The sequence below is a fragment of the Aquila chrysaetos genome, chromosome 4 (assembly GCF_900496995.4).
Source record: "Aquila chrysaetos chrysaetos chromosome 4, bAquChr1.4, whole genome shotgun sequence".
NCBI classification, from domain to species: domain Eukaryota; kingdom Metazoa; phylum Chordata; class Aves; order Accipitriformes; family Accipitridae; genus Aquila; species Aquila chrysaetos.
The window spans coordinates 40,890,522-40,914,473 of record NC_044007.1 but is presented as its reverse complement, the minus strand read 5'-3'; the positions used below and the strand labels follow the sequence as shown (position 1 = coordinate 40,914,473).

The 23,952-nt window shown below is 36.8% G+C and overlaps 1 protein-coding gene across 1 annotated transcript in view; it reads left to right on the top strand.

Moving 5' to 3' along the window:
• RAB2A (RAB2A, member RAS oncogene family) overlaps positions 1-23,952 on the top strand; it is a 46,437-nt gene that overhangs the window by 11,086 nt on the left and 11,399 nt on the right. The window contains exons 4-7 of the mRNA XM_030011317.1: positions 3,097-3,164; positions 13,687-13,769; positions 15,164-15,256; positions 18,931-19,042. Coding sequence (XP_029867177.1) covers positions 3,097-3,164; positions 13,687-13,769; positions 15,164-15,256; positions 18,931-19,042 — 356 coding nt within the window. The remainder of the gene's footprint in view (positions 1-3,096; positions 3,165-13,686; positions 13,770-15,163; positions 15,257-18,930; positions 19,043-23,952) is intronic.

Below are 23,952 nucleotides of genomic sequence, written 5' to 3'. Positions count from 1 at the left end.
ACTACAGTAAATGATACAAACTTTTATTTATCTTTCCACACAAAATATGAGGAATAGTGTGGGAATAAATTATTCTGTGGGCAAGCTTAGTCTTCAGATGAGTTTCACTGTTAAGCATAACAGATCCTAGTCTCTGATAAGGTTGCAGAACCTTTGAACTTCTTGATGTTATTTCAAGGAACCTTTCAGCTCTAATCGTGATGAGCCTTGCACAAAATATATCCCTAGTCTCTATTTTTAATTTGTGCCCTGGAATAGGTAGGCTTCCTGTGTTTGGGAGTACTGAAATAAATGCTTGAAATATAAACAAATATTCTTTATGTAACAGAATGTATCAGGTGGTTTGGTTATGGATTCCCTTTCTCTCTTGACAGTCCTCCCCCACCTTGTGTGTGGCTGTCTAATATAATACAAATTCTTAGGCTAACATCACTTCTCAGATATTTCTGAGGTCTTGGCAGCAGATAGGCTGGCTGGATAAAGAGCCTGAGTTCTTTAGGGAGGCATGAGTTATTGTCATCATTTCTTCTTTAGGCCTGCCAAATATATGACACCTTATGTATCACTTATGCCTTTGGCAGCCCTGTCACATCAGGAAACTGATAGGCTGTAGGAAGAAGCTTCACCTCAGCGGGGTGGTTGTAGTGCCAGTTCTTTGCCTGGCACATACCTAGCTGAAACCTGGGAGCGGAAATTGAAGCTGGTGGGATGAGGAGGTGAACCTAGATAGCAACATAATGAGGGATGTAGGAATGGAGCATGGGAAGCTGCTTGGAAAGGGGAAGAAGGGTCATAGGCTGGAAGCAGCCTCCTTTCACTTAACTGATAGGGCACGTGTGTGTGTGTTTGGCCAGGAGAATGGTTCTCCCAGTTACCCAAACAGATTTAGAAAGACAGAGATAAATAAAGAACATGGGTTCAAAGTCATATGAATGCCCATGCAGGGCAAGATGGGATGGGTTGATGTTACCTAATGCACTTCCAATTGATGATGTTAAAACTCCTGAGAGCCTGTAGATTGAATAAAAAGGCTTGTGTTACATAGCCTAACTTTTTCAATATAATACAATGATTTCAGCCTATGAGAGTGCAGATCTGTTTCTGCTGGGAGCAGCTTGGGAGAGGAGAAGGGAAACTGATATTGGACATGTTGGAAAAAAGACATTTCATCTAGAGTTGCGCAAAATTCAGCCCCAAATTTTACTATAGCTAGCCTAAAATGTTATCTTTAAGATTTAAGAAATTCAGAGAGAAACTTCACCTGTAATGAAAACAAGATGGGGGGGGAGGATAGAATGCGTAGAAGCAGGTATTTTTCTGTCTTTGAGCTACACTCAGAATTGTGCATAACTGTGATAGTACTGTAAAAGAACTTAAAATGCAACAACCATCTCCATTTATTTTTCATTTGGGAATTGAAGTATGTGTTTTTAAAAGAAATGAAGAAGGGAGGGAGAAGCTGCATGATGCAGTTGCAGGGGAAAAAAGCCTAACCCTCCTGACCCCACCCCCCTACCCCCAACCAAACCCAACAACAACAAAAAACAAACATAGACAAAAACGCAACTGCAAAAAAAACCCCCACAACATTTGTAGGTAGATATGGGTGACAAAAACCACTGTAAACATTCATTTGGTTTGCCTGTTGTCCTTAGGACGTGCCCTTACTGTAAACCTGAACAGCTTCTATTCCTTAAGAGAACAAACTTACCATCAAACTGGATGTGTTGTTTCAAATTCAGAATTTTCTCTCAGCAGATATTTTGATGGAAAAGGATAAATATCCTTTTAATTTTTCTGTGATGTTGTGTGTAGAAACCAAATGTTTAGGATGAGTGCTGGATTTAAATCAGCAGCTCTATATCTGCATTTTGAGATGAAGTAATACCTGCAGCGTTGCCAGTTGTAGTAGTCCAAGGACCTTCCCCTGGCTTTGCAATCAACTTCAGAGAGCACTGTCATTAACCCGCTTCCTCCTTTCTGCCCCTCCCCCTCCATTCTTTCAATTTGTTTGCATACAGTTACTGCAAGTTATTTGGATGCTAAAGAGAGCAGAGTGTTCTTTGGCCCACGGCTTTTATTTGGCTCTGATATCCTGTGGGGGAGGAGAGTGTTTCCTCCTTGGCCCCTTCCCCAAAAGTCATGCTGCAGAAAGCAACGCTGCCCCCCCAAATATTCTAAACAAACTTTTGAAGAGATGTTTGGAATACTTCAAATCAGGGCTGCTTAGTTGGAAGACTTCAGTCCAAATCTAGACAGTGATCAGTTTTAGACAAAACTTAACCTACCAGATCTTTATTTTTTTCTGAAATAATGGATATACAAAGCATAGATTAATGAAAACTTGATAGCTTTAAATATGTCCACTATCTCTAGGCATTTATCAGATTTTAACTACTGTAGTAATGGTCTCAATTTATGCTTAATTTACTGTTAATGATCTTAAAACTGCTTTAATAGATGGTACAAAAGGCTGAGTTTTTTCCACTGAAGAAATTCCTTTTGTTTATTTGAAACACATTTAATTTTTTCCTTAGTTATTAAATTTGATCTTTAACTAGCTAGAATTTTGGAAGCACTTTTTTTTCATAAAGGCAGATGAGTTTTAATTAGTACAGTAATAAAATTTGTCTTGTTGAAGGTGATATTTGTATGCTCACTTAATAGAAAATTTTATTGATAAAGAATTGTAAGTTTAATTTCTTCTAAACTGGCTTCAGCAATCTATCATTGGTAGAGTGCTAAAATAACTGTGACTCTTCCAATTTCCTGTTTGCATTCAAATGGACATTTTTTTCTCCCTTTGATCTGGACCTACTAAATCGTTTGGAAAACTTTGTAGGAAATACCTCCTTGGCACTTGCTCTAATTAATGCATTTTTAAAGCACTTGCAAAGTAACAGTTTTCTTCCTTCTGGAAAACTTTCCAGCTCTTTCAAGCAGCTGGAAAATTAACTAAAAGCAGATTGTGAAAGAGATTATTTCCTACAAATACAATGTTGAGTTAACTTAAACTTACCTTCTTGCTTTCATAGTAATTGACATTCTTCTTTCTGATATATGCTAATAACGTAATCTTTTGTAAAATCTATTCAGGTGTAGAATTTGGGGCTCGAATGATAACTATTGATGGAAAACAGATAAAGCTTCAGATATGGGATACGGTAAGTAATACATCATAGAAATTATTTAAACATATGGCTCCACTAGCTTTACCTTTGTTCTGGTTAAGCTCTATCATCAGCACCAATGTGAGACTATGTACTTTGACTTGCAGCTTTCTGTGGTTTCTATGAAGATTAAAAATTTGCTAAAATTTCCTTTTTTGGTGTGATGTACTCTTAAAACAGTGCAAATTTCTGCTGTTTGCACTGTAACTTTACTTCCTCAAGTAACACTTTGTCAGATTTGTAAGACTGGAATTGGTGCAGCCTCACTTTTTTGTGAAAGTTTTCTATATTATTAAGAACTTAGATTTCTCTAAATAGTCTTTCTCTGTGCATTCATGCAAGGTCTGGTTAATACAACACGCTGTTGGGAAATTGTGATATGTCTACTAGCTTTAATCAGGAATTCTCTGGAGGAAGTGTTTGCATTTCCAATGTAGAATAAAAGATATGGCTCACTGTTTTCATAGAAGATGACTTAGGAACTCAAGTTCACTATAATCATGAAGATAGTAAATACTTCAGACAATCCAGAAGGGACGGGTAAAATCTTAAAGTTTCGAAAAGCCTACCAAAAAGCAGACTTTGGCTTTTGAGGGGGTTCAGGTTAAGAACACACATTAGCAAAGTCAGCTGTTTTCTTGTCAGTCACTTTACCATAGAGCAGCCAGCCTCAACGTCTGTGCTTGTGATGCAAGGGCTTTAAGATGCTCATGCTGATAGCTATGTCTTTCAAATGTGCTTAACTGTTCCCTAAGGCAGGGTTGTCTGTTTCCTTTTCCAAAAGCACTTTAGGATACATTAGGCACTTGACAGATACATGAACAATAGCCTCATGTATGTGTTCTTTTTGGTATAGCAAATGAAGGAAGGAAGATACATTCATATAGGCATGTCTACATACGTACATGTGTATATAAAAATGTAAACAAATACAGTATTAGCTAACTTCATAGGTAAGATCTGAAGTACCTTACTTATTTTACAAGTTCATCACTTGAAATGGCATCTAACACCTGTGCCTCCTTGGAAGTTCTCCTTTTAAAGGTATAGAAGAATATGATCAGATTCTTCTTACTTCAGGCTTTTTCTGCCCTGGGCATTTTTACTATTAGAACTGTGGATTGCTGACTACCAAGGTGGCTGATCGTTTTTAGGTTCAATAGACAAGCAAATCTCTGCATAAATGGTAGCTTCAGAAGCAAACTTTTAGTATGTAGTATGACTACACAAGAACATATCTACATTGGTCCTTGTTTCCTAAAACTGGGATAGATTCTCTGTAGACGAAATTACTAATTTTACTGCCAGTGCAGCCACTGTCTTTCGTTGGCTTTCAAACTGATTTTGTTAATATGCTATTATCTGCTCCTTGGATACAAGTGAACTTCAACTATTTTTGAGTAGATTGTGGTTTTTTGGTGCCTCTGACTCAGTAGCTCTTCGCAGTCTGGCTTCTTGAATGCATGCAAAGTGTCTGATAGCCAAAATTTCAACAGAATTGCTTTTGACTATAACTTACAAACTCTTTTTGAGCAGGGATTTCATCTGGCTAGCTTCTTAAGTAAATCATACATAAATTAAAAATATTCATTGAAAGCTTTCATACACTGAGTAGATTGTATGCTTGTGTTGTAGTTAATAATTTAGAAGTTGTAAGCAATGAATGACTTAGTATATTGGCTGTAATTAAAATTTTAACTGTATACAATCTGATTTTTAAAACACAGGATATTTCTATTATAATCCAATCTTGGCTTGTAAGCATATCTAAATTCCACTGTCTCAGTTCTGATCTTGGGTGCAAAAGTGTTGAAGGAATAGCAAAATAAGAAATATGATGAGGTAATTCTCAAGAGATAATTTACTTATGAGTGTTAAGGTACACAAAGATGTCCATAATAATCAAGGTTACTATGTCTGTATTGTGTATCTGCATTTACTGAGCATTTACTGAATTTCTTTGTTAGCAAAAACTGCTAGCTGTTACTGGTGCTGTCTCCATATTTACTAAGTTGTAACAATTTCTGTTTGATAAGACAAAGTTCGTTTTACACCTGTGGCTAAGGAAACACATGAAGTATTTATGTTTTCAGTTGGTGTTTACTGAGTCACAGCACCAGGACTTCTCTGATTTAGTGCTAGCCTTACATACCTGCTTTTAATCCATCACTGAACAGGAAGCATCTTGAGCAGAGACATAAGAAGTAGAGAACTGGATAAAATTTGTTTTGACTGCTTAACAATGAGCGAGGACTTGCTTTCTTAAGAGAATCACTTTAATTCAGATTTTTTCGGCCAGATATTTCTATGCAACAGTGCTCAGTTTGTGTTGTCTTCAGCAGATCAATGCACCTCCAAGGAGAAGTATATCTTAATAATGGGAATATATGGAAGCTGCAGCATACCTGACTGCAGGAGTATGTCATAACTTACCGGGGCAGCTGAAGCTAACAGTTGCATGTCTGTGAGATGCATTTGCGTGCTCTTCTTGTACCATAACTCAAGAATATTTGACTTTTTCGTTAGCATCTACAATTTGGATCAGGAGTGTGTTGCAGAAGTTAGCTCTGCTTACTGCAGTCTGATTTTCATGTGGGAGTAGTCAAACTGAAGTTCTTTTGGATGAGGCCAAACTGGAAGATATTCTCAAGGAATGCACGTATGCCCATTGGAAATTGTAATCCAGTATTTGGTCCTGTGAGCTGGTAGTCTAGTAAAACTAGTCTGATGCAAAACCACACACACACGCGCACACACCTGCCGCCCCCCCCCCCCAAAAAACCCCAAAACCCAACCCCCAAAAGTGCCCCCAAACCACCACCACCAAAAACCCAAACCCCACGTTACATGAAAGATACTCGGTGCTCAGTGTGACCATTGCATACTTAGTGTTAGGTGTTGCAGTCTCTGCTCTACTGCTGATCATATGTCTACACAAGCAAATAGTGTGTCCTGTTGTTCTCTCCCAGCTGCAGGCTGCTCCTGATCTCCCCACTGCTGGGCTCTGCAAGCTTGCTGCTATGTGTGCTGTGGCATGCCCAGGTTTTTAGGTCTGTGAGTCCTTGGGTTTCACTTTTCCTTTCTGATGCATTTAGGTCAGTCAAGGGGAACGCAGGTATTGGACCAAATTGTTCATTTTTCTTGTCTGTCTTTAGTTTCTAGATTATTCCCTTTCCTGTGTCTTTAATCTTAGTAATGGCTTTCAATAGTTGGATAGACTGAGAAATATTTTTGTCAAAACTGGTTGGTAATTCCCTACTATGAGGAGTTAAGCTACGCTTTTGTGGAAGCGTGGTATTTGAGTTAGTGTCAGTTGCAAAAATAACTTTTAGGGAACTAGAAGTGGTCTACAGAGGCTGGTAAGGATCAAAATGACCATTCTGGGAGCTATTAGGCTTTGTGAGTTTAAACAAGCTGTGTAGATGAGGTTAGTTGTCTTGTGGCAGTTAACACTGAGAAATATTGAAATTGCTTCTCCTTAGAAAAACTTCATTGTTGTACAGAGATACTGGGCTTCTTACCAGGCTGAGTCAGTAGCCTTCATTTTGTTGTTGAGGGGGATGTTCTGTATTGTTTTGACTGTTACTAACAAGTCATTGTTCATGAGCAAAAATAAGCAATAATTGAAAGAAGGAATTAAGTGCTCTCAGGCGCTGCAGGGGGAGAGATCAGTGATGATAATAAGTAATACTACTTATGTTCTCTAAATAAATTGGTATGAATAAGAATTTTTCCTGTGTATTTAAATACGATAATTTTTTATATCTATTTCTGCTTCATTGCAAGGAAATTGGTGATAAAAAATGTTTATTTTTATTCATTATTATGTTTCTATAATACCTTAGCCTTGCTTAGACTAAGACTAGTCTTGTTCAGACAAAGACTATCTGAAATAATATTTTCTTTTTTACAGGCTAATTTCAAGTAATTTCTTGGTTTCCATATAAGTGAGCTTTCTAATTAAATTGACAGTGTTTTCTAGTAGTTGAGAGCTTGCACAAAAAAGTGCATTTGTGTAAGACAGAAGGCATAATTGTTGAAAGCATGTCTCTTTTCCCTAAAACCACAGTGTGACTTATCTGTCCACTTTCAGATATTCTGAGTATACTAATCCTTCTTGGAAATTCAGTTATTTTTCATGTGTTTGCAAATGCTTTGGATTGAGTAAAACCAAATAAAGTTCCCTTAATTCATTAAATGAATATTCACTTCATCTTAGTGATATTGACAACTGCTAGGATGTAGCACTCACCCACAAGAGTTCTTAACTAATTGTCTACTTTATGATATTTTCTACTTGCTTTGGTAGTCAGAGCATATTTTTATGTTCATGGGTAATTGGTGAATTCTTCTACTGTATTTTTACTAATTTGACACTTTCACCATTGTGCCCGCAAGAATGCGGCTACATCTTACAGCTCAAGTTATTGACTTGGTGCTCATGGCCCCTCTGTTTTACTGCTGTGAAGTAACATCAAGAACTTAGAGAGGATCTGTTTTGGTTCCTGAAACTAGTTTGATCATCAGTTCACAGACTGCTGCTATGTGGGAGCATTAACTTATTTCTAGATTCATGGATCAGGGGGGAATTTGTCCACTTAGTAGTTTGGAATTGCGGTTTGTGTAATAGGACCATCATCTGAATTTCAGTGCCAGTAGCTAAGTTACTGTTCACATCCATGATGGCACTTTAGGAAGCTAAGGTAATTTGATACACCTTCTAGCTTAGTGTTCACAAACCTTTGTCTGTCATGTGCTTAAATGTATTTGGTTATTGAAATACTATATTATTGGTATTTTATTTTCTGACTGGTTATGGATTTCTTGTCAGCTTATCTGTGGCTTTCTACAATAATAGAGCAAGCTCTTGCTTAGGATAAAGCCTTAGATGGAAGAAGGGCAAATCACTTCCTTTTGTCCATAGTGGAACTCCCATTTTAGTGAGGGTAGCTACTTAAAACCTAAAGGTTTTAACCTTGTCCTAGTTTCAGCTGGGATAGAGTTAACTGTCTTCCTAGTAGCTGGTATGGTGCTATGTTTTGAGTTCAGTATGTGAAGAATGTTGATAACACTGATGTTTTCAGTTGCTGCTAGTAGTGTTTAGACTAATGTCAAGGATTTTTCAGCTTCTCATGCCCAGCCAGCGAGAAAGCTGGAGGGGCACAAGGAGTTGGCACAGGACACAGCCAGGGCAGCTGACCCAAAGTGGCCAACGGTGTATTCCATACCATGGGACGTCACATCTAGTATAGGAACTGGGAGGTGGGGGCGGGGAATCGCTGCTCGGGGACTAGCTGGGTGCCAGTCGGTGGGTGGTGAGCAATTGCACTGTGCATCATTTGTACATTCCAATCCTTTCATTATTGCTGTTGTCATTTTATTAGTGTTATCATTATCATTATTAGTTTCTTCTTTTCTGTTCTATTAAACTGTTCTTATCTCAACCCGTGGGTTTTGCTTCTTTTTCCCAATTTTCTCCCCCATCCCACTGGGTGGGGGGGGGAGTGAGTGAACGGCTGCGTGGTGCTTAGTTGCTGGCTGGGGGTTAAACCACGACAAACCTGAAATAAATCGTAAGGCTACTTCTAATAGTGGAGGGCTAAAGCTTTCTATTTCTGTGATGTGTTGGGAATTGCTTTGGATGTCTAAATGGCGTGTATTCAACAACATCAGAAGAAAAGGCATATGTACAAATGATCTGTATTTAGACATACGTAGTTTCACCCTTGGGGATCTTTAGTCCTCTTGAAATTTCAGGTCTTATTAGGATGCTGACAGGGTTATTCTGAAGCAACATGTAACTTGGCTGAATCCTCCATGTAAATTCTGACAGTTTCTTAAATTGTTACAGATTCCTCTTCATAAGCATCTTTAGTTCTGTTCTTGTTCAGGAACGTCTTTGCTGGAAAGCAGCAGGGTGTTTTATTTTTTTTATTTTTGTACTACTCTTGTGCCTATTCTTTGTACTACGTGCTAGTAAATCACCTTAAAATTATTTTTATTCTGGAGTAGACACATGATTGCAAGAAAGATTAATGCATTTGTATAAACAAGTTGCCATGTGACTAAAAGGTTGTTAATTTATTTATAACTTTCAAAACTATATTCAAAGGTATGTATTGCTCCTCTCTCTTTCTGGAACATTTTGTTCCAGGGATCAACTTGGTGGAGTAGTTCCCAACTGGCAGTTGTCATAGGTAGTGTGATACTTGTGTGAGTTTGTTTCTCAGATGTCTTTTTAGTTTTCCTTACAGCATATGAAAGTGTAAACAAGGTTAAATGAGTAATAATTCCCAATGTGAATGAAGTGTTCTGTCACCGGGTTTGAACATACTATACATGTATGCCCCTTTTAAGGGTGAAGGAGTCTAGAGCTACTAGTTATGGTGCATTGCAGTTTCTCATTTTTCATGTAGATGTATACTATGAAGTTTCCTCCTAGTAAAAACTGTTGGTCAGCTTGGATGTTGAAGGCCTGCTGGGATGTACTCAGATAACTTTGTCCTTGAAGAAACTTTCCAAATTCTTCAGCATTGAGAATAGAAAATTAGGTAAAATTAATTGACTGTTTTCTAGGGAGATGCGATGTTGGGGATCCTGTTTCATTATCTAACTACTTTCTTGTGCTGCATCATGGCTCTTTTTATTTTTTTTTCCCTTAGTTTATAGATTCAAAAATACACAGTTAAGGAACTTGCAAGGAACCCTTATTGATAGCAAAGACTTGCCTGCACATTTTGCAACTGACACCTACGTGACTACACCACACACTTGGAAATGACACCGAGATTTCCTATAGGAATAGTAACACTTGGAGTCTTTTCTCAAATGTGCCACAGGTACTGTGTCAATGGTAACACAGTTATATAGCTTAAATGTTTCTGAAAACTTCAGTACAGGCCCTAAATCTCTGTGTGTCTTAGTGACCTAAGGTGTTTGATAATGCTTAATGTTCTGCTTACGTCATTATTTTGATATTGTGTTTTGGTCTTGATACTGAGGTATATTTAGAGAAGCATATGGGATGTATGTCCATGCAGTTCTACAGTTCAAGCAGGGATGAAGATTTTTGTACTATTTTGAAGACTTGTAACTCCTAGAACTATGATAATGTAAGTCTCTCCTATCAGAAAGTTTTTGTTAACCGACAGGATATGAATTGTAAAAGCTTACAGTCCAGAAAACAGCCAAAAAGAATGTTATTTAGACTTAAAACATCACTTGTTTATCAGAGCCCTACATTTTTTCATGATTAGTGAACTACTGTCAGAGCTAGCACCTTTTTTCTCTGAAGAGAGAGGATGTGTGTTCAGGCCTGTTCAGTATGCATTTATTGGTTCCTGTAGGTAACCTTGTCTGAGTGAGAGTTGCTACGTGGGAAATAGCTGTCATGGTTTATCTGTTAGGAAAGAGATCTTCTGACTTCCACTGCAGTGTAACTCAAGTGGGTATAACCAGGGGCTGCCTCGGAGCAAAGGCTTGTGTTGCCTGTACTAGTTGTAATATGGCCTTGGGAAATAACCTGTTTAACATTCATTTAGTGGCTACTGCCACTAGTGTTCCCCACACTGCCCCCCCCATGCTCAGCACTGGCACAGGTTGCCCAGAGAGGTGGTGGAGTCTCTACCCTTGGAAGTCTTCAAAAGCCATCTGGACATTGACCTGGGCAACCTGCTCTGAGTGGCCCTGCTTGAGCTGGGGGGTTGGAAGAGGTGACCTCCAAAGGTCCCTTCCTACCTCAACCATTCTGTGATTCTGTGAAAAAAGCTTTTCAATATGGAAGAGAAAAAAAAAGGGGGGAGGGGGAAGTGCTGGATTTTGGGAAAACATGGGAGGGATGGTAAGAACAATGTTAATTCCACTTAAGATAAAGGGCTTTTCTCTGGTGTCAAAGCTGTTTTTAATTTATACTCAGCTTCCATACTGCTACTTCTGTCTGTTGCTCCTTGTAGCAAGTAGCTAAACTTGGGTTGGTCCTACTTTGTAAGACTGATAAAGTACAATTATAACACACTTGTATTTTTTTAAAAAAGTCATTTTTGGCTAATAGCGTACACTTTTTTTTTGTTTGTTTTTGTCGTCTTTGAAATAGCTTGTCCCCCTTTGGGGAAAAAAAGTGAGGGGAGAGGGGGCAGAGACCAAACTGTCAGATGAAAAATGCTTAGAGTAATAATGATACTAAAAAAAAGCTGTAGAATATATTCTACATGCCTAACCCTGCTGTATTGACCTTCTAGATCTCTCATTTGGAATGATACTGTCAAAATAGACAGTAAATTATATATATAAGGTGTTTCTTACTATTTTATATATAATATAAAGTATATATTATATAAACATAAATTTCATGGACTTTCTTTACAGAACCTCAGTTTTCTTCTGTTTAGAATGAAAGGGAATTCAGTTTGTGTTATCTATTGGTATGTGTAAGCACAAATTCATTATCGCTGTATGGAAGATTGTATCTTCTTTGGTGAAGAAGGGGTAACGTTTTCCACCCTTTCCCCAGTCTTTCCTTCAGGAAGCAATGATATTTCAATTTCATTGTGGGTAAGTGAGACACAATTAAAAATGTTACAGTATTTTCAGGATTTAGATACCGGACTTTTGTAAGTAAGTGATTCTTGTAAGAACTCAAACTTCTTATCTTCTTGTAAGATTTGCTAGAACCTCTGACAATCTTGGCTGACCATGATTAATTTACTCAGGGAGATGAACAATTTCATGTGTCAGGGTTGAATTTATGAAGGTGAAACAGGCAATCTTAATGTGGTAGGCTAAGTCCACTTCATGTATGATTTTAGGCAATACATGGAATACACTGGTAACAATAACTTGTCTGTTGCTTAGTTAGGAGGAAAATGTTTTATGCATCTACCACGCACTTGAGCTAGTCACCACACCAAGAAAAAGTTGTAGAGCTTAGTGGAGCTTCTGGGTAGGGAATGAAGTATTGCTCTAAAAACTTGGTTTTTTACTATTGCTTGGTGCATTCTAGCAGACTGTCTGTGTTCTGTTACCTTAGTTTACATGAAGATGCACTTGTACTCTTGGCCAAGTGCATATGCTAGTGTATGCTTATTGTGTTGAAACTATTAAATATATTGTCTGTGTTTTGTAACTTTTTCCGCTAGAATGGCTAAGATAAACTTATTTTCTTAAACTGAAGTAACTGATTATTCTGGAAGATAAGGTTTCTTTCTGAAGACTGAACATGTTGAAACTTATTGTGCCACTGTTCTTGTTCCATGACAGAGTCTAGATTAAGTTCTCCTTGAATTCCAGAAGACCTTATACTAAGAAAAGTACAGTAACTGTGAGAAGAGAAAGTTCTCTGTACACTAATTTTGTAGGTTGGGGCTGAAGAGTAGCTTATATTGATAAATATTTCATTCTTGCTTTTCATGGTTTTAAATCAGGGTAATTTCCTATAGTTCTGCAGATAACTATCTTACTGCATGTAGAGTTTTCTCCAGCATTAATATTAGTATTTCTTAATTGTGTTCTGTGTTGCCTTTGAATTATGCTAAAGCTTCTGTTATTACTAAATATTAGAAGTAAATGTTTCTCCTAACAACTGTCAGGTGCTAGATAGCACTTCTGAAAAACATGAGCATGGGGAGCTCAAGGTCTGCAACTATGAATATTTATTTTTCAGGGCTGTGTTCTTTTGAGCATGTTCTTTTAAGTCCTGAGATTTTTTACAGAATACTTTTGTGAGAGCTATCTAATTTATGTAGGTTCTCTGAAGTTTTTCACCAGTGCATATGAAGATGACTCTTACATCCTGTAGCTGTTTTGACAAGTATTATTTATCAAGTACAGAGGAAATTGATTAACTGTGGAGCAGAATTGTGTAAAATTGAATTCAGGACCATTTTCTGTTTTTTTCATAATAAAATGATTACTGAAAGAATTCCATCTGAAGACTGTTGAAAGCTGGCTGCTGTTTATGATATAACGGATAAAATCTGCATCCTTGGCCTTCCAACAACCTTTACACCAGCAGATGGTGGGCGTAAAGATGTCATTCATCATTTATTTACAATGGGCTTTATTTATTCTAGTGTCAACAGCTGCCCCAGGGAGCGGGTTATTGAATTCAAATGTGAAGCTCTGGGTTATTTGCTTCCTTTCAAATTTGTCTTCAGAGCTTAGTTGCTAGGAGTCCATTCTGTGCTCTAATAATGATTCATGTATTGTGAAGCCATTCAGTAAATTGGGTTGTCAGGGATTGCCAAAAAAGGTTTAGAGGTCTTGTTCCGATTTTTTTTTTTTTTTTTTTTTTTTTAAAACAGCACTATGCTTTAGTTGGTGTCTTCTCCTTATGTGCCTTCTCTTGCTAGTGTTAGAGACTTTGTCCCCAGTTGTGCCCTCTCTGATTTCCACTCCATACTCCTTTTTGTCCCCATCCTCTCAAAAGTAGAATTCTATGATTCTCTTTTTCTAAGTTTGTGGTTTTCAGCACCAAAAAATAAATTTGAGATATGAAATAATGAAATTTTGTCTTCTACAGGCAGGGCAGGAGTCCTTCCGTTCCATTACAAGGTCATACTACAGAGGGGCAGCAGGGGCTTTACTAGTGTATGACATTACAAGGTGAGAATACCAAGGAGGTATAACTGGATTAAAATTATATGTCTTTGTAGAATTGTGCTATGGTATGTAGCAGTATTAAAATGATTAATTTAGTTTGGCTTTTTGTATAGATATTTGTAGTCTAATGTTTTGCCAACTTTCCTTAAGTGCTCAAAATCAAGATATAGCCTATGTAACCTATATCCTTACAATTTCTCTGTATAGTGGTTGAGAAAAAGTATACATAAAGTCTCAGGAAGAATGAAACTATTTTTATAAACTATTTGACTATGAACCTCTGCATTACCTTTATTCAGAAAGACCTTAAAATATTTCATTAATGACTTTCTAGTGTTTTTATTACCATGAGCTATAATTTTTCTCTAATTACAGCAGATTTTTTTACTGGAGTGCCATTCTGCAAAGGAGTGAAATAGTAAAACATCAAAGTTTGGTTACATAAAAATACCAGGAAACTGCTACCATTGCTGTGTTTATGAGGTTGGGAAAATACAGGTCTTGGTGTGATTTTTTTTTTTATTTTTTTTTTTCTTTAGCAGCTGTTCAAAAGTGACTAAGGTTTTGCTTCTGTATTAAATAAAGTCTCTATACAACTTATCTGCAAAACTGTGGGTACTGTGCCTGGTTTATGAAGATGTTCAGGCTCCAAAATCCTATTAGGGTGTGTGGCTCACTTTGTGGATCTTGGGTCTCATTGCTGAATTAAGTGACAACTTTTACTAGAGATTACCTAGATGTTTTTCCTTTTGTTCCCTGTTTATTTTTAAATATCAGGAAGCAACATATCCTTTGCATTGGATTTCCAGCAAATGAATCTTTGATTCATAAATAGATGGTTTTACTCTTGTGAAATCTTAAACACACTTACAAGCATGTAATTTAGTATTTAGTGTACACATTCTGTAAAAGCTGTAACATGCCATAGTTGTGTACCTTACTTTTAAAGACTTTGCTGCTAAATTCATTATTCAGTTTATAAACTCACAGAAAATTGTTATCCATTTTCTGCCTTCAATAGAACAAACATCACTATACGAGTATGTGATTATTTGTACTGTTGTTTGAATTGGTTGAGGCTGCTAGGGACTTTTAAAATTCTGTTCAGCAGACTTTATATGTATATAAAATTGTAGTTTCTTACAGCTATAAGAATCCTCTGTACTCTTTGTAGCAAACATGTTTTCACTTACTTTTTAGGCAGAGTTCATTAATGCTCCTTGTTTACTAAATTTTTGTTCGTCTATTCTCCATCTTGCAAAGGGATTACTAGCTTTTATCCCTGGAGCATGTGTACTAATAAATGAGTTGGTTACTCAAGTAGAGAAACTGACTAACAGAAGGGAAAGAGATCTCTTGAAATACTGCTTTTAATTTTCATTCCCTTCCATACTTAGGAGGGACACTTTCAACCACTTGACAACTTGGTTAGAAGATGCTCGTCAGCATTCCAATTCCAACATGGTTATAATGCTTATTGGAAATAAAAGGTAAAATTTAACCAGTTATGATTTTGTAAGTGGTGAAAATTTATCACTTTCTGGATTTCAGCTTTTGTGTTTTCTTATTTGTAGGCAGTATGTTAACTTTAAATTACTTCAGCTGCTGGACATAGTTCTGTGGTAAATCTAAAACCTTTGTTTCTCTGATTAGGCTAATACAATGTGCAGCACATGTGGATCAACTACCTTATGTTCTGAGTACCTTTTTTAGAAGTAATTTTGTTTTAAAAGGATTGACTGTGAATGCATGAAGTCATGGATTATATGAACTGTTTTTCTCGTTACTTTTTTTTTTTTTACATCTGGAATCACCATTTAGAAGCACCTAGATCTCTCCCTTATAAAGAGAATATGACTCCTAATTTTGTGTTCTGAAGTGCTTTAGTTTTTGGTTAAGAATCAGAGCAGAGAAAATGTAATTAAAAAAAAAAAAAGCCCATACTACAGGATCCATTTCAAAAATCTTTCTCAAATGTAAAAAGTGCATACCTCAGTGATTATATGAGATGAATCTGAATTCTAAGCCTGTTTCATATTCTGTATGTTTTAGCTGGGATTGGGGGCAGAGAATGCTCTTTCACCATTTCCTGGTGCATTCAGGCTGCTGTTAGACACTGGGTGATGAAAATACAACTAAAAGTTTTGGAAGTCTGTTACCCAATTTGTAAACAACTAATTACTTGGTCTTCTCATCAGCTAGACTGTCCAAAGTTCTAAAATGGTTCCCTATTGATGCTGAGACTTTGATCTGTATTGAAGGTCTTTATAAAAACACATCTTTGAATACATTAAGTTTACCTGTAATTTTTCTAGTTCTTGATCCAGTGAACTGTAGCATCATGTCTAGATTTTTTTGCTGGATATAGGATTTTTCCAAATATCAAAAGCATAATTTCAGAATTTAATAACCCAGTAGTTATGGGCCTTTACCTAATTAACCTTAAATTGTCTCCATGCCTCAGCAATTCTTGAAGGTAAAGATGCTAGTTGAAATAATGGTGTGTATGCTTGTCCCTTAAAATTTAATGAACAGCCAGATCATTTCTTAGATACTGCTGAGAAACAGCCTTGTGGTAAATAGAGTCTGGTTTTGCTACTCTGGCCTGTTCACATCTTTTCTTCTTCTTCCCACTTCTCCTCTTTTCTGTTTTCCTCCCTCTGCCCCCCACACTCTACCTCCCCCTGAAAAACATGTTAAGCGTTAAGTAATTGTAAAGCTTGTCCATGTTTTTATACATAATCTGGAAAATTATTAATGATGTTCTTTTTAACTGAGGAATGTGATAAGAACAGTCTTCACAAATTAATATAAAAATGTAATCTATTTTATTAAATGAAGCTTTGGTAAGCCCGTGATGTCCCTGACACACTGTTTTTATGCTTATGAGAGTAAAAATATGGCACTGAGAGAAACAGTAAAGTTTACTTTAGATAAGTATTACATAAGTTTACATACTTAGTTGACATCTGTAACTATTTCTGATCATTCTTAGCTGTTAAGCTAAATTTTTGTCTTGCACTCTGCTGATGCAGACTATACCACATGATTTTATATTATAATATGCTACTTGCAGTTAGCTCAGTAATTCCCGGTTGCAACTACATTTTATTCAAACAATACATATTCTTAAGTGATGTATTTTAAGTTACAGATTAAGGTGCCACATGAAGTAAAAGTTCTTTAAGAAGCTTTTTAAAGGGGGTTATTTTCAAGCTTCAAAGAGGAGGATGGGAAGAAAACTCCTTCAATTATATCACATTATCTTGAAAGTGTGTTACAGGTGTTCATATGGTAGGGCGTACTACTAGAGATAGATGGAAGGAAGAACATGTATACTAGCATAATATTTTTGAAGGAATAAATTTTGTTCTTATGAGTCCCAAAAATGCACTTGATAATACATTTGTAGTACTGACTTATTGCTGGATTTGAAGAGTATTGAGAATTTAACCTGAAATAATAGTTGTTTTTTTGAAAACATTACAAATACTAGTGTTAAAACATGACAAATACTGTACTTAATCTTCTTTCCAGAACAAAACATAGCTATATTGATCTAGTAAGACCAAATGCTTCGAATTATTGGAATGGAGAGAGGAAGACAACTGTGGTTAGTAGAAGCAGTTAAAGCTCTTTAAGAATATGTTTAGATATCAGTAGTGAGTTTTGACTGGTTTATCACTGCAGTTTTCGATGTAGCTGCACTATTTCAAGTCAAAATAGTTGTTTATTTCTGTTCTGTCATGGAGATAACACTGTAGTGAATGAAGGTTTTAAATAAGGTATTTTTGAGGGTAGCGTGGTAGTAGCAAATAAAGACACTGCTCAAGTTCAAAAATACAATGTCAGATAGCGACTTCAGGGACGTGAGAATGAACACCTTGTTAAGATATCTTAAGCCTGAAGCTGAGATTCTGGGAATGCTTACATGTAATGAACATCAACTTTAAAAGTGTTTTGAGAAGACATTTATTGAATCCTTATCTTCAAATGCTCCGTGTTTAAATGATGTGCTGAATTGTCTTGACTCTAACTCATCTGAGCTAGCATGTAGTTGTAAAAATAACAAAAACCTGCTTTGCTGCAAAATTGATGCCACAGTGAGTATCGGGGTTTTTTTTAATATATGTATAATTACAAGGATGGCAGCACTGAAGCCCGGTATGGTACTTTTTACTGGTATTCTTGCTGCAAATTAAACCTCTGTATTTGCACGCTGTTTAGTTTAAAAATGTGTATTGGAGAAGATCTTTTTACATGCACAACTTATATATTTAAATAAAGTTTCATTTATGTCACTTATTATTTATGTGTAAATGTAGCATTGTTATTGCTCAAGATCTAATAGAAAGAAGGAAAAACTGTGTGCTCCTTTTTGCTAAAGAAGCTTTAAAAAGGAAGAGTGAAATACTTATGTGTCTATATGACTTACAGAAAGAGATTTGTCTTTAGTTGTCCAGTCCAGAGAGGGGTTTTTTTCTGTTCTTTTGTGTAATATTTAACTTTCATCTAAACTGCTTGGAAAGCAGGAAACAAGAAACTGTGTGACAGTCACTTCAAATTCCTCTGCTGTTAGAGGCCAGGCCTGGAGTTTCAAAATCTAAATGCTAGCTTGGGAGAGAGCAGCTAATGTAGTTCAAAATAACTTATTTTTTCTTTTAAGTTTTTTTATCAGAACAGAAATTGACTGTATGAAGTTTTGTTACTGAATAGAAAAAAATAACTTTATTTTTAAAATTATTTTTAATATCATTAAGAAGTCATTTATAAAACTCCCTATCAGTTCAGCTTTACAATGTGGACTGTTAGATAACATTATACTAGAAAAGAGTGTTATTTACCTAAAATGACAATGTCTAAAGTTAGCATTCAAGGAATAGCTAGATAAATATACACGCATTGTGTTGAAAGCCATTTCATGAAGTCTTTGATAAGATCTGTGTCAGCTAGGATTGATAGCTCAACCAAGTGTGATGTCTGTGGCTATTCCATACACCATAAGTGCAAGGCTTAGAATAATTCTACTTTAGGTAAGGGCTTGAATAGATATACATATGTACATAAGTTCTAATGGGGGCTCTTGGCCTATAAGCATGTCTCTGAAGAATATTTACATGGACAGGTTAGACCATGCAACTAACTTATTTTTTTTCCATCTTAGTGATTTAGAATCTAGACGAGAAGTCAAGAAAGAGGAAGGTGAAGCATTTGCACGAGAGCATGGACTTATCTTTATGGAGACATCTGCCAAAACTGCTTCCAATGTAGAGGAGGTAACTTGAACCCTGAACACTGATTTCTGAACACTGATCTTTGAGTAACACTGGTATTTTAGTAAAATAGTTGTTTTGAATTGCACTTTGTTATTTGGACAGATACTATGCCTCTAGGTTTTGGATTCCTTAATTTAACTTAACTGCTCTTTAATTTATATTATGAGAAAGATAGTGTCTATGTTGTATCTCATTGCATAGCACTAATCATATTGTTGAGACTCTAGTAATTAATATACTTGTTTTGGTGTTGTTTTTTTTTAATATTTGATCAGAGAAATGGGTACTTCTGTCTGTCCTGAAATCTAAAGGAAGAGTAGAATAGATTTGCTAGTCCAAAGCAAGTCAAGCGGTTGGTATCCTTGGCAGATGTTAATCTAACCTGTTCTAAAGACCTCTAATATTGAACAAGCTCTTCAGAGCAATCTATTGCAGTGCTTTGGTATTTGTATTGTTGTCAACTTTCCCCTCTGCTACACAGCAGGAATCTTTTTTGTTACAGTTCACGCACACAATTTCTTTTTCTAGTTCCTCTAGAACTGCTGAAGAGGTCATTATATTGGTTGCTGTAGTCTGCTATGTATTTGAATAAGTTTTTCAGTCTTTGCTACTTTAAAGAATTTAAGTCTTTTGAAGTTTTGCTTATAGTTCATATTTCTGGACATATGCGAGTTCTTGCATATCTCACCTCGATTTACTGCATGCCTTTCTTGAAGGGTGGTTGTGGTGGGTTGACCTCAGCCAGCAAGTAAGTGCCCATCCAGTTGCTTGCTCACTCTCTCTCCCTGTCCAGTAGGATAGGGGAAAGAACCAGAAGAGCCAAAAGCGAGAAAAACTCAGGGGCTGAGATAAAGAGTTTAATAAATGAAGGAAAGCAGTGGGGGGAAGAAGTGATGGCAAGGCAGGCAGTCACAACTTCCCACAAACAGATTGATTCCCAGCCAGTCTCTGAGCAACACCTGCTTTGGAAAGACTACCCTTTCGTTTTTATGGTTGAGCATGATGTCATATAATGTGAAATATCCCTTAGGCCAATTCTGGTCAGCTGTCCTGGCTGTGTCTGCCCCTGCACCCCCAGGATGTTGCCTACCCTAAGCCTAATCGCTGTGGGAGGCAGAGTAAGAAACAGAAAACCTTGACACTGCACATGCACTGCTCAGCTGTAGCTAAAACATTTGTGTATTATCGACACTGTTTTAGTCACAAATCCAAAACACAGCACCAAACAGGCTTCTGTAAAGAAAACTAACTCCATCCTAGGTAGAGACAGTACAGCAGTGGACAAAGAGCTCCATCTGAGATACTAGTGCTATGTAAAGCAGAAAGATTGTTTCACATGTCTTTCAGGCCCATACTCAGTTCATACATCCCCACTTACTAACCTTTTTTATAATAGCATGACATAGTTCAGCTTCTCATACTGCCCTTACTTGTTTCCCAAAATTGTCCTAAATGCAAAATGGTGGACAACCGATGAGGTATTCTTTTAGTGGTAAAGCCTTCTAGTTTTGAAATATTTAGTATTTTTTTAAAAAGTTATAGTAAGAGTAACAAACAGCTTTCACTTACTTCATTCTGGTTTGTTAGTACCTGATTCTAACATTAGCACCTCTCTCCGTGTCAAAAAATACATGCTAGTGAATGAGTTGTCCAGTACCTAATGCATCTCTGATTATCAGGAGGATAATGAGCATAAAGTTCTTTGTCAAAAAAGTTCAAATAGATTCCTCTCCTTCTGATGGTACAAGTGAGTAATTGCGTGCATGTACTAACTTTTTAATTCTGGTCGAAAACTTTTAGGATATAATCCTTTTTAGTGACAAACAAATGCATTCCTTAAAAGGTGTTCTTATTCAACACTAAAAGAGGTGGCATGATCTAGAATAGTTACAGCTGAAGGAGCAAAATCTTAATCTTTGAGCCAGTACAAATAAGTGAGGAGAAATAGTAGGCACGGTAGGCAAAAAGATAGCACTTCATGGACAAAAGAGACCATATTCATTTTAATGCTGATTCTGGACTGTTCAGTATCAAAAAAATACAAGGGAACAAGGAAGGAAATCATGTGGAATGGGCAACATTTGAGGAAAGAACACGGAGTATGCAAAATGGAGGCAAATCTAGCAAGCCTTCAGTACTCGACTTCAGGACTGGAAAGAAATTATAGTTTTGTGACTGCCTGAGGATGTAGAAACTAAACAGGAAGAACAACATTTGAGGTAATTCAGCTAAAATTAGATTAAATTTTAAGCAGAAGGTATCTGTGGCCCTGTGTCTACGAATGCCATCTTATGTGGTGGCAATGGGGAGAATGTTTTTAGTAGCTTATTTGGGAAACTAGGGGCTAAGAAAGTAATACTGTTGAATTTTTGCATTGATGGAAGTACACTGGATCTAAAAGGCTGGACATTGCAAGTGTCTGAATCTGCATCTGGATTGTTAGATGTTTTCAAGTGCATTTGTGTTAAAAGTGTTGAAGCAGACCCTTTCTTCTACTTGCTTAGGTTTCAGATAAATTGTCAAAATGCTTTTTATGTATTTAATTTGAGCCTCAGACTGCTTGTCTTTTCCAAAAGTACTAGACGTTTTAGATAGAACTACTGGGGTCAAAGGGGCGCTCTCTAATTGTATGGTGGTTATTGGGGGATGAGAGAAAAAAAGCTATGGGGTTTGGGGGGGGAAGGAATATCCCCTTAATTACTCAACAGCATTTTTAATCCATGCTGATAAACCACTGAAGACTATAGTGTATCATGCATGGGTTATGTAATTAACCCTTACAGTGCCAGGATACCTGTAGAAATCTTTGAAGTCAAACATGTCTGTATAAGATACAGCATCAGCTGTGTTGAAAGAGCAGGGTATTTTACTTGAGAGAAGGACATAGCTCCAGAGCCAAATGGTAGATATAGATTCTGACTAGCTAGCAGCAAAGACTTATGCAAACAAAAGTTTACGTGAATACAGTTTCAGAAATATTTAAGAACTATGTGCATCTATTAGGCCTCTGTTCTTTACTCTGTATTTAGCAGTCTTGTAGAATGATAAAACTAATGTTTAAGATTAATTTTTACTTCAGTTGTCAGCTGTCTGTCCTTCTAACCCATCAGTAGGAAATATTCCTCAAAAAGGGTGCTTTGGAGAAAGACACTATACATGCATGTGTACAGACAGAAATGCATAGATAAAACAGGCTAGAACATTCCCAGAAAACAACTGGTGTCTTGTTTCCCCTTTCCTTTGCCAAAAGAGGGATTTTACCATACTGAGATCATGTAGCTGACTAATAAAGCCTTGGCCTGCTGCATTTGTGCCTGCGTTGTGTTGCTTAGTGGTTGCTATACAAAGCAAAGTAGTAATGGAAGTTTATTTCTGGCTATTAAAGGAAGTAATGTAAGTGTGTTTGCCAGGAAAAGTGACAACAAAGAAGCTACACGGTATCCAGTAGCAGGGCTTAAACTATTCTTCCACCCATTTAAGAGAACTAGTTAGATCCAACTTTGAGGTATCTGTCCAAAGTAGAATTAGGAGGAATATCCATTTTTCCTGGCCAAACATGTTCTGCAGTTTAAATGTTGGGGTTTTTTTTCCTCATTATAAAGCTGCTTTTCAAACTTTGCTTTCTGAATCTGAAGCAAAAGTACTGACGGCAAAAGAACCAAGACCATTAAGGGTTCAGAAATAATCATCTTGCATTGTTCACGGAAGCCCTTCCTGAAATCGTTTGAATCCTGTAGTCCTCTGTAGCCTACCTCCGTATGTGGAAGCAGTCTATCTCATAAATATACATGGCTGCTCAAAATACTAGTTGCCAGAATTTTGTTTGTTTATTTTAACAAAAATGCTTTAATGCATGCTTTTAGGGTAGAAAATGGGGCAAACTCATCCTCTTTAGTTCTTTAGGACAGCTGCTTATATCAGTAATTTCTGAAGCAGTAAGGGAAGCTTCCCAGGCAGCTCTAAAAATCTTCTGAGGTAATTCTTCATGGAGTCTTAAATTTTTTATTTTTTTTTTTCTGAACTGCTCACACTGTGTTTTCAAGTCTTTTTAGTTTATAGAAGATAGATTAATTCTTATATATCTTTTGATTGACATCAGTAAGTCTGACCACTGTATAGCTTGCATCCTACAGGTGTAAAGAAACTCCATAGTGAGTGCTTTTTACCCATTTTAATTATTCTTGAGACACTGTTAGCTATACAGGTTACTGTATTGTTCTCAGTCCCACACAGGTAGTGGGTTATCTAACCACATTCCACATGTTCTGAACAGCTACTTTGGTAGGGGCATTGCCTTGTATGTTGTCAAGTTTGTCCTATTACCTTAGGAGGCTTAGGCTGATTACCACATGAGCATTTCTACAGCATCTGGTTCAAGATCTGACATGCATTTCTTAATTTAATATTGTCTCTAGTCTGTGTCCAGACTAATACCTGGCCCTGCAGCAACCAGGCTAGTAACTGTGTGGCTCTTGTATGCTGAATTCTTATCACTGGGGAATTCAGGAGGGGCAATGCGGCAGTACAAGCTGGTGGTGCTACCTAAGTTAACAGACAGATCTGCATCATAAAGCACAAGCAGATAGCCATAAAAGTCTTGCAGTCCTAGTCATAGACATTCAGTGTAGAGACTACTTGCATTTCATGCAAATGTAATACTGAAACACAGCAGCACATGGGTGTGTGTCTCCTGTGTTGTACTAGAAACAGTTAAATGGCCAGAGGAGACTTTTTATCCTAATGGATTTTTTCATTTCTAGTTGAAAATACACATTTCTCTGTGTGAAGCCTGACAAGACAAGCCTCTAGACCTTGTTTTGATCAATTTGACATTGTTTCCACCCCAACTTTATCTTACCTTGTGTCATAAATGGCTGTTGTAGATATTTGCAAGCTAATGGTGGAGTCTG